At 36.7% G+C, this 16,484-nt stretch overlaps 1 protein-coding gene across 5 annotated transcripts in view; it reads right to left on the bottom strand.

Annotated features, from left to right (window-relative positions):
* Tasp1 (taspase 1) overlaps positions 1 to 16,484 on the bottom strand; it is a 286,082-nt gene that overhangs the window by 159,746 nt on the left and 109,852 nt on the right. For all 5 annotated transcript variants that reach the window (XM_076848949.2, XM_076848953.1, XM_076848952.2 and 2 more), the window contains 2 exons: positions 14,564 to 14,683; positions 9,366 to 9,444 (listed from right to left, as the gene is read on the bottom strand). In XM_076848949.2, the coding sequence (XP_076705064.1) occupies positions 9,366 to 9,444; positions 14,564 to 14,683 (199 nt within the window). The remainder of the gene's footprint in view (positions 1 to 9,365; positions 9,445 to 14,563; positions 14,684 to 16,484) is intronic.

Below are 16,484 nucleotides of genomic sequence, written 5' to 3'. Positions count from 1 at the left end.
AGTCTTGAAATACTAGCCAGAGCAATTAGACAGACAAAAGAAATTAAAGGCATTAAGAAAGGAAAAGAAGAACTTAAATTATCACTATATGTGGATGATATGATACTATATCTAACAGACCCAAAAGGGTCTACAAAGAAACGACTAGAGCTAATAAGTGAATTTAGCAAAGTGGCAGGATATAAAATCAACATGCATAAATCAAAGGCATTCCTGTATATCAGCGACAAATCTTCTGAAATGGAAATGAGGAAAAACACCCCATTCACAATATCCTCAAAAAAAAAATAAAATACTTGGGAATCAACCTAACAAAAGAGGTGAAAGATTTATACAATGAAAACTACAGAACCCTAAAGAGAGAAATAGAAGAAGACCTTAGAAGATGCAAAAATATACCCTGTTCATGGATAGGAAGAACTAACATCATCAAAATGGCAATATTACCCAAAGTTCTCTATAGGTTTAATGCAATGCCAATCAAAATCCCAACAACATTTCTTGTAGAAATAGATAAAGCAATCATGAAATTCATATGGAAAAACAAAAGACCCAGAATAGCAAAAGCAATTCTAAGCAGGAAGTGTGAATCAGGAGGTATAGCGATACCAGATTTCAAACTGTACTACAGAGCAATAGTAACAAAAACAGCATGGTACTGGTACCAAAACAGGCAGGTGGACCAATGGTACAGAATAGAGGACACAGAGACCAATCCACAAAATTACAACTTTCTTATATTTGATAAAGGGGCTAAAAGCATGCAATGGAGGAAGGACAGCATCTTCAACAAATGGTGCTGGGAAAACTGGAAATCCATATGCAACAAAATGAAACTGAATCCCTTCCTCTTGCCATGCACAAAAGTTAACTCAAAATGGATCAAAGAGCTTGACATCAAATCAGAGACTCTGCGCCTGACAGAAGAAAAAGTTGGTCCCGATCTACATATTGTGGGATCGGGCTCCAAATTCCTTAATAGGACTCCCATAGCACAAGAGTTAATAACTAGAATCAACAAATGGAACTTACTCAAACTAAAAAGTTATTTCTCAGCAAGAGAAACAATAAGAGAGGTAAATAGGGAGCCTACATCCTGGGAACAAATCTTTACTCCTCACACTTCAGATAGAGCCCTAATATCCAGAGTATACAAAGAACTCAAAAAATTAAACAATAAGAAAACAAATAACCCAATCAACAAATGGGCCAAAGACCTGAACAGATACTTCTCAGAGGACAACATACAATCAATCAACAAGTACATGAAAAAATACTCACCATCTCTAGCAGTCAGAGAAATGCAAATCAAAACCACCCTAAGATACCATCTCACTCCAGTAAGATTGGCAGCCATTTTGAAGTCAAACAACAAGTGCTGACGAGGATGTGGGGAAAAGGGTACTCTTATACATTGCTGGTGGGACTGAAAATTGGTACGGCCAATTTGGAAAGCAGTATGGAGATTCCTGGGAAAGCTGGGAATGGAACCACCATTTGACCCAGCTATTGCCCTTCTCGGACTATTCCCTAAAGACCTTAAAAGAGCGTACTACAGGGATACTGCCACAGCGATGTTCATAGCAGCACAATTCACAATAGCTAGACTGTGGAACCAACCCAGATGCCCTTCAATAAATGAATGGATAAAAAAAAAAAAAAAAAAAAAAAAAACGTGGCATTTATACACAATAGAGTATTACGCAGCACTAAAAAATGACAAAATCATGGAATTTTCAGGGAAATGGATGGCATTAGAGCAGATTATGCTAAGTGAAGCTAGCCAATCCCTAAAAAACAAATGCCAAATGTCTTCTTTGATATAATGAGAGCAACTAAGAACAGAGCAGGGAGGAAGAGCAGGAGGAAAAGACTAACATTAAACAGAGACATGAGGTGGGAGGGAAAGGGAGAGAAAAGGGAAACTGCATGGAAATGAAAGGAGACCCTCATTGTTACACAAAATTACATATAAGAGATTGTGAGGGGAATGGGGAAAAAAAACAAGGAGAGAAATGAATTACAGTAGATGGGGTAGACAGAGAAGATGGGAGGGGAGGGGAGGGGGGATAATAGAGGATAGGAAAGGTAGCAGAATACAACAGTCACGAATATGGCATCATGTAAAAATGTGGATGTGCAACCGATATATTTCTGTAATCTGTAATTGGGGTAAAAAGGGGAGTTCATAACCCACTTGAATCTAATGTATGAAATATGATATGTCAAGAGCTTTGTAATGTTATGAACAACCAATAAAAAAAAAAGACCTAAAGAGTGGAGCCTGAGGTATGAGTTCCTAAGGGTAGAGAGTTAAAGGATAGAAAGCAACTCAGGCACAGGTCCTTAGGTGGGAATGTATATGGCATGTTTGGAATAAAGCAAGGCAACCATCACAGCTGGAATTGAATGAACAAAGGAAGAACAAGGTAAGAGCTGAAATATGAAGGGAAGTTGGGTCCTTAGTAAGGACTTTAGCTTTTCCATTGAATAAGATGGGAAGGGGAAAGGGGGTTGTGGCTCAGTGGTAAAGGCTTGCCTAGCACATATAAAGCACTGGGTTAGATCCTCAGCACCACATTAAAAATAAATAAATAAAGATATGTTTTCATCTACAACAAAAAATATTTTAAAAAAAGATGGGAAGCAATTGGACAGTTCAAAGGAGAGAAAGACATAATTTCAGTTAGGGTGATCAAAAACCTTCATGTTGAGAATTGAATAAAGGAAGATTAAGCAAAAAGCAAAAGAACAACAAGGGTATTACTGCCATAGGCCAGAGAAGAGGCAACAGCATCTTGGATCTGTTAGTAGCAGCACAGATGCTTAGAAGTGATTTGTTTAAAATATATTTAGCCAGAGATTAGGTGAGAGTAAGATACAAAAGAGGACCAAGGATGGCTCCAAGGTTTTAATGGAAGTTACTGGGACGACGGAGTTGCCACATGTTGTGTGAAAAACATTTCAAGAGAACACGGTTTTGAGAGGGAGAGGTGAGCAATATCAAGAGTTCATATTGGACATGCTAAATTTGAGATGTTCATTAGAAATATGAGTGGAGACTTTTTACAAGAAATTGAATTATAACTAAGTTCTAGGGAGAGGCCCAAATTGAAGATAAAAATATGGGCGTTGTCAGCATATATAGGTGATACTTAACCATTAGATTAAATGACAGACCATGGGAGTACATATACAAAGAAGGAAGAGGTTCAGGGACCACTAGTCCTTGGGGCACTGCAACACAAAGCAGTAAAAGAGATGAAAAACAGTAACAAAGGAGACTTAGAATGAGTAGCCAGAGAGGTGGAATACCAGGAAAGTGTGCCCCATGAAGTCTATCAAGAATAGTATTCTCAGGAGAAGCAAAACATTCAAACAACTGTGTCAAATGGTATTCACAGGACTAAAAGATGAACTGGATTTTGAAAGCTAACTGTTAATCTTGACAAGAGAAGACTGGTGGAGTGGTAGAGGAGAAGGCCTGACTAAAGTAGCTATAAGAATAAATAAAGCCGGGCACAGTGGCGCACGCCTGTAATTCCATTGGCTCAGGAGGCTGAGGCAGGAGGATCATGAGTTCAAAGCCAGTCTCAGTAAAAAGCGAGGTGCTATACAACTCAGTGAGACCCTGTCTCTAAATAAAATACAAAATAGGGCTGAGGATATGAATTAGTGGTCGAGTGCCCCTGAGTTCAATCCCAGTACCAAAAAAAAGAAAAGAATAAACAAAGACAGGCACAGTGACACACACCTGTAATCCCAGAGGCTCAGGAGGCTGAGGCAGGAGGTTCGTGAGTTCAAAGCCAAGCTTAGCAAAAGCAAGGTGATAAGCAACTCAGTGAGACTCTAAATAAAATATAAATAAAAAATAGGCCTGAGGATGTTGCTCAGTGGTCGAATGTCCCTTAGTTTAAGCTCTAGTACCCTGCCCCCACAAAAAAATAATAAATGAAGCCAGGCATGGTGGTTCATACCTGTAATCCCAGCAGCTCAGGTGGGTGAGGCAGGAGTATGGAAAGTTCAAAGCCAACCTCAGCAACTTAACAAGGCCGTGTCTCAAAATAAAAAATAAGAAGGGCTAGTGATGTAGCTCAGTGGTTAATTGCCCTTGGGTTCAACCCCAAGTACAAAAAAACGGGGACTGGGGAGTAAATGAAAAAACTAGAAAAAATAACAATTCTCAAGTGCTGACAATTCCTTGAAGTTTCACCTTGAAGATGTTAAGAAATGTGTAAAGAACCAGAAGGAAAAATGAATCCCTAGGTGACATGCACAGAGTCCTGAGTATTATTAGGCTTTTATTCACCAATGGTGCCTTTTGCACAGAGAAAGAAGCTGAAGTATGGATTCCTGCCTGTCTTCTCCCCATCCCTAAAAAGCAGTGACCACATAGCACTTATAGACGTCTCAGCAACACTCTCTTGTTGGCTCCTGCTGTCATTTAAATTCCCTCTCACAGGAAGGTGCCTCTTCCCCTTCTGAGAAAAGTCCCTTGAGGGAGTTTTGGAGCACAGACCCATTGAACAATCTTCCATAGAGGAGCAAGAGACAAAAAACAGTGGAAAACTCGTCCAGTCCTTCAGGAGAAGACCTGAAGCATGAGCTCAAAAATATTAAGGTATAAGGTTGTTCTTAATTTTTGCATTTTTAAAAATCCCACTCAGCTCTAAAGCAACTCCTAGCAATCACAGTAATAGCTCTCACAGCCCTCAGGTTCCTAGGACTGTCCAGAACCAAGACCTATAAAAGCCAAGGACCTAGAAAATCATAAATCACTGGGCCTCATAACAGAAACCAGGTAGCCTATCTGTCTTCACACCAGAACCCTTTAAGAAACAGATTGAAGCTTATATCTTCTGACCTCCAATCAGATACCATTAATACCCTCTGGACTCACTATTTCTCTTTAAGGGAAGGAAGGAAGGAAGGAAGGAAGGAAGGGAGGGAGGGAGGGAGGGAGGGAAGGGGGGAGGGACAAATAACAGAAGACCAAAATTAAGGTCAACCAGAGCATAAATTTAATCTGATTTTTTCCTCCTCTGATCTTCTAATCCTGATTATTTGCTCTTCCTTTCCATAGCCAGAGACAAAGCACAGATGTTATCTTAGAGCATGCATCTGATGTGCTACTGAAAAATTATGTGTGAATACAAAGTTGGCAAAATTGAATCATATTTTAAATGCTATTTTTAAAAATTCTATGGTAGATAATCTTTTAGAAAAAGTAAGCATCCTAGAAGAGGCTGGAATCACACATGCATTTAGTAATTTTTATTTGTATATTAGACTCTTTACCATGTGCAAGGTTCTGTGCCAGACACATAGGAGACACAAATATACCCATGGCCCTTCTTTCCTCAAGCATTTATCTTTCTGCTTTTGAAAGGGCCTGAATCGTTTTTTCATTTCCACACACACACACAAAAAGCTGAAAATAAGAAAAACTTTAGACTGTCAATTCTAAATTCCACTTTTTTTATATTTAAAAGCTCTGGTATCAGGAGTTCATTAAAATTGATGGCACCCTCCCATGCTGCCTATGGGCTGCGGTGGTGACGTAGTTGCCACGGCCTCATGATGCAAGCTGCTCCTGTTTGTTGACCGTTCAGTATGTTCCATGTTAGAACCACACGAGTAGTTGCCATTTAAGATGTGTTTCAAATGATTACAGTATAATATAGAACGAAATTTAAAATGATTATGTATATAGGAAGGCATGGAAATAGCAATGGGGTGTGAATTTATTATCAGTGAAGTAAAAAATTCTCATTACCCAATTCTATACTTACTTATAAAGTAACAACCCAAAATTAAGATATGACGGGCTGTGGTTATAGCTCAATGTGTGAGGCACTGTGTTCAATCCTCAACACCATATAAAAATAAAGGTATAAAAAATATTTTTAAAAATTAAGTGATGAAAGCAGTGTGTCATGCTTCGATTGGCTGCATTTTTCCCTTTCTTAGAGGTATAAAAATAATAGTGTGTTTTATAAAAGACAGTGACTGAGATTCAATGGAACACTGGATGAAGAAGTACACTAAGTATCTTCCATATGTCAGCTCATTCAGTTCTCACAGCACTGGTAGATATTATTCCAAATAATGTGCAAATAATATTGCACATTATTGTACAAATAATGCCCTGCTCAGGTTTGACAGTAAGTCTGGACAAGAACCAAGGTGTTTGCTCTGCTCCATCCCTAATGAGGCAAATTCCCTTGACACCAGAACATTAGTCAAGAGTTTACAAGATCAGCTCCTGTCACTCTACCCCTCAACTCATTCCTTCCCAACCAGCAATGAGAAAAAGATGCTGGAGTTTATCCCCTAAGCTAATGACCAAATCACCTTTCTGGCCTCAATAGAGTCCTATCCTGATTATTGTGCTTTTCAATTATCACTTTCCAAGATATATAAACCCAAAATGCTGATCAGTTTTCTGGATTTTCTACAACAGTCTGAGGCACAAGTCTTTGTGGGGAATGATGATTTGAATCATGGCCTCTGACTTTCTCATGTCTGCACTCTCTTGTGAACTGCCTGTGCAAAGAAAGGTACAGGTCAAGATGGCCCAGTTGCTATGGTGATGCCGACCTGAGAGGCTATTTGCAAAGGCAGACAGCAGTTATCAGCTGAGGCCTTTAATTCAGGCATCAACTCCCAGAGATAGAGAATTCTGAGCATAACCACATGACCCTAACGTCTCACCAGTCCTGCAAAGATACAACATGATAAGCTGGATATCAAAGTTAAAAGGCTACTCTGGATGTCATAATCTGTAACTCAAAAGTATCTTTAGTCATATGGAACTATCTCAACTAATACAGTTGGACAAATGAGAAAATATCCAAGACGAAAAAGGAAAGACCTCCTTTTTATAATTTTAGCTTTAAATTACACTCCTCTTAATAGAATTAAATTGACAAAGTAAGCTTTTATTCCAACTTCTATGATACTAATTTTTAAAAAGTGTGTTGGGCTATGGAGGTACATAAACTCAAAGGAATGTAATCTCAAAGTAGCACAGGCAGGTACTCAGAATCTTGATTTAAAATATACTTCTGTTCCTCACACCTATATATAAGAGCAACATCTAGACAATAAACTTAACTTACAGAAATACATATTAACCAAAAAAAAATCGACACAATATATGATACCAACTGAAATCTCTTTGAGAAAATAAAAAATGAAACAAGGAATTATATGTATTAGACTACAGTTTTTTCACATACAACTATTTTCCATACACACAGGAGCAAACTTAATTGTGTACACTGGCTAATTCATAAATATTATACATCAAAATTTGCAGATTCCATTAATATTAAATTTAGAAATTAACTCATTACATTCTGCTTATCTTCTCTAAATAAAAGACTAAAAACTAAATTTTTCCCAATTATATTAGAATGGTTTAAATTCAACATTACTTTGTGTCCAAACTTCACCCAGTAGGCCAGTGGCTCATAATCTTATTGTTTCACTGATGCAAGGAAAGAAGTGAAGTCAGGAGGCAGCCACAACAGGTGGGCAGGGGAACACAGGTCTGAAATAGCAGGATCAGGTCAGTAGAAATGGAAAGAAGCAACAAACTTGAGAATTGTGGCAAGATTTCAAGCTAAGCAAAGAATAGGTTAGTAAGGGGCAATAAAAAAGCTAGGAAATTCAGGTAAAAGGTGGCCATGGATTGAGGATAAAGAATAAGTTGTTCTGCTCAACCTACTGAGTCTGGCATACATATAAGATATTCATAGGGGCATGTACAACAAGGAGGACTCATGAAAGAACTCATATGGACTTCAATAGTAATGTGCATACCAGGCACAGTGGTGCACAACTATAATCTCAGTGGCTCAAGAGGCTGAGGTAGGAAGATCACAAGTTCAAAGCCAGCCTCATTAAATTGAGGTACTAAGCAACGCAGTGAGACCCCATCTCTAAATAAAATACAAAATAGGGCTGGGAATGTGACTCAGTGGCCAAGTGCCCCTGAGTTCAGTCCGTGGTACACCCCCACCCAAAAAAAAAAAAAAAAAACAAGAGTAATGTCCAGAGTAGACACAGATGTGGAAGGCAATATCAAAGAGAGACCAACTAAAATTATGAGAACAACTATAGTAACAATAAGTCATCAAGAGGGGAGAAGAGAGACTCTAGTAGAGGCCCAAGTTGAGGTTATTATCGAAGAAGGACTGAAAAGAAAAATCTGTGAAGAAGGCCAAAGTGCAGCAGGTCAGAGAAGCAGAACAAACCAAGAGAGTTTCAGGTTCTATGCTACAGGCAATACCTGCATCAAAGACCACAGAAAGAATAAGCAGTAAGCAGAGGTGGGCTACTGGACCCAGTGGGCAGTTTATCACTATGTTGGGCAGAAATCAATGTGGAAAGAAATAGAAGAGAAAAAAGGAAGTGAAAGCAGTCACATCTGTCCACCTAGCTGATAAAGCTGAGAATACTGGGGAGAAAAGAACAGGACTATAACTTGAAGGATAACATGGTAATGCGAGGAACTAATATAATTTTAAGCAGCAGCATCACCATATAAAAAGAAAAGCTATTGAGTATATCTGGTACAAGTGTTATGAAAATTTGGAAATAGAAAATCGTTCTGCCCATTAAAACTCCCTGAAGCCCCCTATTTCCCACCCCTACACACACACACACACACACACACTCTCTCTCTCTCTCTCTTTCTCTCTCTCTCTCTCTCTCTCTCTCTCTCTCTCTCATAAAACAATAATGACTTTCTAATATAGCACAAAAAGAGAGTCTATATTTTATTAAAAGTGTAGTGAGAGGAGTAGTGGGTGTTATAAACTATACATTTTGAAATATAACCTTTTATGTTTTATGTCAACATTTTACTCAAGAGATTATCTCTTGCTAGCTGGGGTTGTAGCTCAGTGGTAGAAAGCATGCCTAGTATGTGTGAGGCACTGGCTTCAATTCTCAGCACTGCATATAAATAAACAAAATAAAAGTCCATCAACAACTAAAAAAAAATTTTTAATACAATAAAAGACCTGTTAATTTTGTAAATTATTTGGTGTTTATATATCATTTTTATCCATTTGACATTGTTGTGGGCTATTACAGAAAAAAATACATTGATATACAAATAATTAAGTTATACTTAACTCCAGAGTTGTACTAAAAATGTTAGCAAACCATTTACACTGTGATACTAAACAATCCTTAAAACCTCCCCAAAACTCAAGATCTTTTACACACATCAAAGCTTTTGTATATGTAGTGTCTTACAACATATTTTATGTTTCCCTAAAAATATTGCTTTTAGTCATTAAATGACTGACAGGGTTGCAGTTATGAAAAATGGTCATGAAATCAGCAAATACCTGAGGTACTCACAGCTGTGGAGTAGGGATTATGAACTCCAGTATTTTCAGCCCAGCAGCCACATCCATAAAGAGCAGCCTAGGAAAAAAGGAAATGGGGAGATATAATATTTCAGAAATATTATATGTAATTATCAGCTTTCAACAGAAGAAACAAAGTCATGCCCATCTAATAAAGTCTGGTTTACTAATGATGTAGAACAACTTAATGATAATGCCAAAGAGTCTATGCAAACTATGCAATGGTTTTAACACTCTCAAAACCACATTTTCTTCTGTTTTGAGATATACAATACAATAGTATTAATTATATTTCTTCCACTGTGACACAGAACACCATAAGTTATTCTTCCTCTCTAACTGTAATATGGTACTTATTGACCAACCTCTCCCTACCCATCTCCTCCCTATTCTCCTCAGTCTCTGATAACCCCAGAGTATACATAAATCAAAATATCATGTTATACCTCATAAATATGTACAAATATTATATGCAAATCAAAAAAATAACACTAAAATTAATTAAAATAAATAATACATTTGCAGCTATTCTACCTATCCAAACATTCTCAGAAAATAGCAAAATACAGTCTTTTTGGTCTCATCAGCATGTATTCCTTCCCTGAAAATACTTTTTCCTTTTGTAGTTCGTTAGCTAGTAGCTCTTCTGGTCTCTTGAAATCAGTGTGGTTGCCTTAAAACAGGTGTTTTTTAAACTCAGTGCATGTTGAATTACTTGGGCAACTTGCCGATAAGAACCCTAATTTCTAGAGATTCTGTCTGGTTCAGTGTCTGAGACATGGCCTTGGAGTACAGGAATGCAGATAGTCCTTCTAACCACCATCTAGGAAATCCTGTTTCAGGAGTCCTATTCCATGCCTCTATTTGGGTAGCACAATAGGAACTTCACACCACTCTATACCACAGGGCTCAGTATATGTTCATCACTGTGCTAGATTCTGCCATATGAAAAGAAAGGAAGGAAAAAGGCCTGTTTAAGCTAATCACTTCGTTAGGTGGTAGAACAGATTATCAGTCTAAAATGACCAGGAACACAGTAAGCTATTATGATTTATATAAAAGATTTTAATAATCATTTCTATTTTGCTTCCAATAATCCTATCCAGAATGTCTACATTCATCACCACAACATCCACAATGACTTCTCTGTCTTTGAGAGGGGACTCAGAACTAATAACTTTTTCACTCCTCAGAAGAGAATTAGTAAAACCCTTGGCTAGCTATTGCAGAAATACAAGGAGCCAACTCAACGAGTTCATTACCACATGCTTAGTAAGAATTAAATACAGGGGAAAAAAATTAAATTTCTATCCGTAAAGAAAGGCTAAATAAACTTTGGCAGAGAAATATATGGAATTTGTTGCACAGGTTAAAAATAAAACAAGTAAATTTTTAAAAATCTTTAGGAATGGATACGGAAATATCTCCAAACATATTGTTGAATTAAAAAAAAAGCAAGTTACAATAATACATTCAGTATTCACTGTCACTGATAGAAAAAAAGATACTCCCATGAAAAGTACTGTTATCTTCTGGGAACTCACTTCTAAGGTCTAGGCTAAGACTGGGACTGGTGGCTAGGAAGATTTCAGCTTTCTTTGATATTCTGTTATTTTTCACAAGGACCTTACAACTCAGTTGCTCCAATATTCTACCCAGAGTAGGAATCTCTATGAAACATCCCAGGCATAGGATCTCACTACTAATGTGACAACATATTCCCCTATTGGACATTTTCCATGGAAAGTTCCTCCTTGGATTGAACAAATATCTGCTTAATTATAACTTCTACCTACTAGTCTTGGTTCTGATTTCTGGAAATACCTTAACTTCCATATAATTGTGAGCTGTTCCCCAAGATTTTCAGACAAACAACCTCCCCTCCTCTCTTAATCACTTTCCTTGAGAAATAATTCAGAATCCAGGATATTTATTCATGTGACCTACAGTTGCCCTTTCTAGTTTTTACTAACAAAAGTCGTGTTAAAAAAATAGAACCAAGAACTCAACAGGACACTTCAAATATGACAGACAGTGGGAAATCTGTTACAGGCTTTGAAAACACTATGATTCTAAAATACATGCCTTAGTTTCATTTCCCAAAACTGCTGGGCCAGTGTGGCAACTGAAAGCCCTTTAGAAGTGATTTAGCACATGGAGTTCGGAATAATACTGGCAGATTTGTACAGTAACCATTCAGCTGGTACTCTGTACTAGGGCAGACAAAGTCTCAGAGAACACAAGACCCTAGTGGAAAGGTTCATCATTCTTCATTGAAACGCTGAACATTTTCCCATCATCATTTCCATTCCTCTCAATTACTTTGACCAGGAGTCTGCACTCAAAAAAAACTAGTACAAAAATCTACAAGAATACCCCTTAGTAAGCCAGTGGAAGTCATCTCCCTAGGAAAGTAAGAATATTTATGATTCCCTCTGTTTCTTCTAAGCAAATTCCATTTGAATGCCCTCTCTTAATACCATGAATTCGAGTTGTCTTCCTTCTTAACCTTCTGAAATTGGTTAGGCTGAGGCAGTGGTAGGTAAGATGAGAGAAAGAACAAGATGTTATCTCTCTCTCATCTACTTCTTTGCTGAAAACACATAAACGTTAAGCAGGACTTTAAAATACATTTTTAAAAGTTTCCTTCTTTCTGGTAGTAAAATTTTATTAAAGTTATTATTGTGGAGTAAAAGTAGGTCATATAAGTGATTATTATTACTAAACAGCCATTGTTTCTCCTTCTATAAAATAAAGATGATAAAAATACACTATCATAGTTTTGCCAAAGGATCACATAAATTAACAACTATTACACAAAGCAAGTGCTTCATAAGCAGTAGCTATGGATGTTATAACCAGGGGCTACGATACACAGTTTAAAAGTGTTACATCATATAATCTTCTAGTACTTGGTAAGGTAGCTAGTATCCTCATTTTACACTTAGAGAGAGTGGAGCTTAGAGATGTTGAGTAATTTACTCAAGGTATGGAGAAAGGAAAGCAAGAGATGGGATTAGAATAAAGTTTCACCTGAATTTAAAGTCCATGCTCTTACCCACTAAACTCATTGTGTTTATATGGGGTGACATGAGGGGAAGTGGGAGTGGAATGTAATAATTCCTTTCTTGTGTCCAAATTGTGAGTGTAATCATTATAGTGAACTAAAGAAGGAAGTTCTTTTTTTTTTATTGGTTGTTCAAAACATTACAAAGCTCTTGACATATCATATTTCATACATTAGATTCAAGTGGGTTATGAACTCCCATTTTTACCCCAAATACAGATTGCAGAATCACATCAGTTACACATCCACAATTTTACATAATGCCTCATTAGTAACTGTTGTATTCTGCTACCTTTCCTAAGGAAGTTCTAATCCAAATTGCTATTTTTTCATCTGCAGTGCTTTCAGTACAGGGTAATACGCTAAAATTTTAAGTAGTTAATTTAAGTATTTAAAGTGCACTGAATTCAACACATTTTGAAAAAATAATTAACCTTTGATACAATTTGCTTTTGTATTTTGTTTCATTCTGTGAAAAACTCTTCTTTACCTCTCATCTGATGATTCATATTTTCAGGCTTATCACATCTCCTTTATCCAGCAATATAATCCAATTAAACAGCTTCATCTCCTGTCAGTACCTTGACTCCTTTCCTCCATGTCCTTTTCTGATTTTTTGTTCAGCTCTCACAGTTGTATATTCATAAATTAGCCAAGTGGAGCAAATAAACACATAAATTTTACAGAAGTATTCTTTTCCAGAATAGTCCCATGTGTGGTAGTAGAATGGCTTCAAGATTTTTAAATGTTATAGCCTGGTAACATAGTCCAGAACTATCTTTGGTTCTGTTGTTGCTACTTGCTAACTAAAACAAACAGAAAACAATGAGAAAATCATGAGAATTACTAGGCAATGAAAGCAACTCTGTTGGCTTTTCTCTCTCCTCCACGAGGGCATCCAAAACCAATATGCCAAGCTTGAGTATATTATTCCAAACTTGAAAAATACACAGGTTATATAATGTGGACAAATACCATGGATATACAAAGACTTCTGCCATGAGTTCATAGCACTGTTGGGTAATCATTCTCCATAAGTCCCCCATATGGTAGGCAAAGTGTAGCACAAAAGAAATTACTCTTCCCTTCCACTTCCCCCTAGTATTGAACTGTAAGTGACTTGCCCACCTAAAGGGAAGATCAAGGAATATTCCTAGGGGCTTTGCAAAGGTATCTTCCCTGAATCAGACATACTGCTTCAAGTATCACTAACCATCAAAACCATAGCAACTGTGACACTGACTCTTCCTCAGATGTGAGGGGCACACAGCATGATAAGCCATACTGCATACACAAGACAAAATCCAAATACTTAGTTTTAAAAAATACCTCCACACAACTAGTTTAAAAGACTCCATGAAAATAATTAATTTGTTCACTCAATACTCAACACTTATTAATTAAGCCCCTAAGTAATGGGCCAAATTGGTTATACTCAGAATGCTTAGAACAATCAAATGAATTTTTTAATTTTATTCTCAATATAAAACTGAAGGTTGGAGATGGGGAGGATGGGGTGAAAAAGATGTAAGACAACTGGAAATAAGCAAATTTCACACAAATCAGATCATCCTCATTTCTAGATTTCATGTGTTAGTGACCTGAAATTCTAGTTATTCTACAAAATGCCTAAAATGATTAATCAGAAGAGAGATGTAGAATGTCAAACAAAATGTTGCCATTACTTGAATGGAAAAAATTTAAAAATATAACTCTAAAATCATTTTTTTAACGAAAAAGCAAGCAGATAATGCTTGGTCGTAAAGAGAGTGATACACACACACATATATACACACAAAATTGACAATGAAAATCAACACACATCTATTAAATATCTACTAAATATTCAGGTCAGTACTCAGCCCATTGAAAGTAGTAAAACTAGGATTACCAGTTGTAAAGATCAGAAAGAACCCTATCAATATTAGAATTTTTTTAAGAAATTATTTTGAAAAGTTTTTTTTAATTTATATTAGACAAAAGTTAAAGAATAATGATATTTACTTTTCCTAATGGGAAAAAATATATCCCTAGTGGTTTAAAAATTGTGAACTAGAAAATTTCATGTTTCATTTTGGAAAGCTAGTGTATGAATCCTGAAATTAATTACCTGCCCAACTCTTCCTGGATGTTTCAACGCCAAGCCTCCACTGGAGACAGCAGCAGCAACATTCCCTTCGTGGTCCACAACCACAGCGCCCACCGTGTCCAAAGTGCCTGAGTCATTTTCCTGTGGGGCAAAAGGGGCATGAGTGTGGAACAATCTGATGTGACTACACAGCACTTTTCAGTAAAATCACAACAATATCCGAACTCATCCTAAGTGGAAACTTAAATTATCTCCTAAAATTATCTATTAGCAAATTGCCATTTAAATCCTGTGTAAGTCAAAATGTATTTTCCCCTAAAACATCCTGAAAGCAAGGGGTCTCTAACAATATTTTATTTTCCTTTAATAAGACTAATTATGTACATATATATGTATGTGTATATATATATATATATATATATATATATATATACACATATTGTGTGTATATTAGTTGTTGATTTATTTATATGCAGTACTGAAAATTGAACCAAGTGCCTCACACATGTGAGGCAGTCACTCTACTACTGAGCCACAACCCCAGCCCAATAACAGACCTTTCTAATAGGGAAAAACTATCAAATCAATATAAAATATATAGCAATACCTCCCAAACTGAGGAATTAAGTCTGTGACTGAGAATTTATAGAGAAAAAGATCTGTGGCATAAGTGAGCCAATAAATCCCAATATTAGTATTTTTTAATACTTTATTAGTTGTTGGTGGACCTTATTTTTTTAAAAAAATGGGCTGAGAATCAAACCCAGTGCCTCACACACACTAGGCAAGCACTCTACCACTGAGCCACAATCCCACCTCTAAAATCAGTATTTTTAAAATATGTTATACACAAACTTTAAAAAATAATATATTCAGCATGGTAAATGAAGAAAATGGCATTTACAACCTTGTACTACATCATCATTTTCGCTTATAATTCCTTGTCTGCAATAAACTTTATGGTATGGTCCCTTCTCTGCTATATCATTAATATGTTTGATATATCATTCACATGTATGGCCAGAAAGTTCTATGTTCTTAGGAGGTAGCTTTGTGTCTCTATGTCTTGTCCCAGGTTCCACATGTTGAAGACATTTTACATTTAGTGACTATGTGCAGCTGTCTCCTACCACAGAGGTTTCTGGGTCACGTGTGCCATACAAATTACTGGATAAAAAATCAAAATTGTGTGGTAGGGACAAGAAAAAAATTTGTGAAAAAGTAATCTTTTTCTTATATTTTACAAAGGAAGGTTACGGAAGGTCTTTAAGTTAATAGTAGTTACAATAGTGTTCTTAGGCTGACAGTGATTTTCAAACCCTAGACCCTACCGTACTCCCCTTCCCAGCATATGTGAAAGAGCCAGGCACAACCCCAGGTTCAACAAGAATAGTTTCCCTTCCTGTGTGGTTTACTGTTTATACTACTGAGCAAAACTCTGTACTGAGGGATTCCTGCCTAAAAACAAAGTGACACACCAAGGCAACCACCAGAAATGTCAATTCACTCCTGGAGTCATCTCAGAAGTTGAGTGACATTGAAGGGTGGTTTTAAATATTGGAAACAAAAGGCAAACAAAAGAGTTTTCCTTAAACAAAATGAAGGTAGAGTATGCAACAAAAAAATTAACATTAAATTTGACAGGGGAAGGTACTTATATCTAGACAGTGACATTTCTTGGTCTAAATTCTAGCATCCACTAAATATACTAAAACACTATGATGTATTTACTTTGATAGAAAAAGGCTAACTAGCTGAAATGAGCACCATATTCTTAATCTCTCTTTTAACCACACATGGGGGCACTCTGGCTAATAAATTTGTATGGTCACATCCCAGAATAACAATTTTGCTTATGGCAGGAACCTAAATTTCAAGGATAGGTGCCTGACCATAAACTCATTGAGAAAAGCTTGATCCACTATCTCACTGAACAAGCATA

The sequence above is a fragment of the Callospermophilus lateralis genome, chromosome 3 (genome assembly GCF_048772815.1).
Source record: "Callospermophilus lateralis isolate mCalLat2 chromosome 3, mCalLat2.hap1, whole genome shotgun sequence".
In the NCBI taxonomy this organism is placed as follows: Eukaryota; Metazoa; Chordata; class Mammalia; order Rodentia; family Sciuridae; genus Callospermophilus; species Callospermophilus lateralis.
The sequence above is the reverse complement of the archived record's forward strand: the minus strand, read 5'-3'. Positions and strand labels throughout refer to the sequence as shown.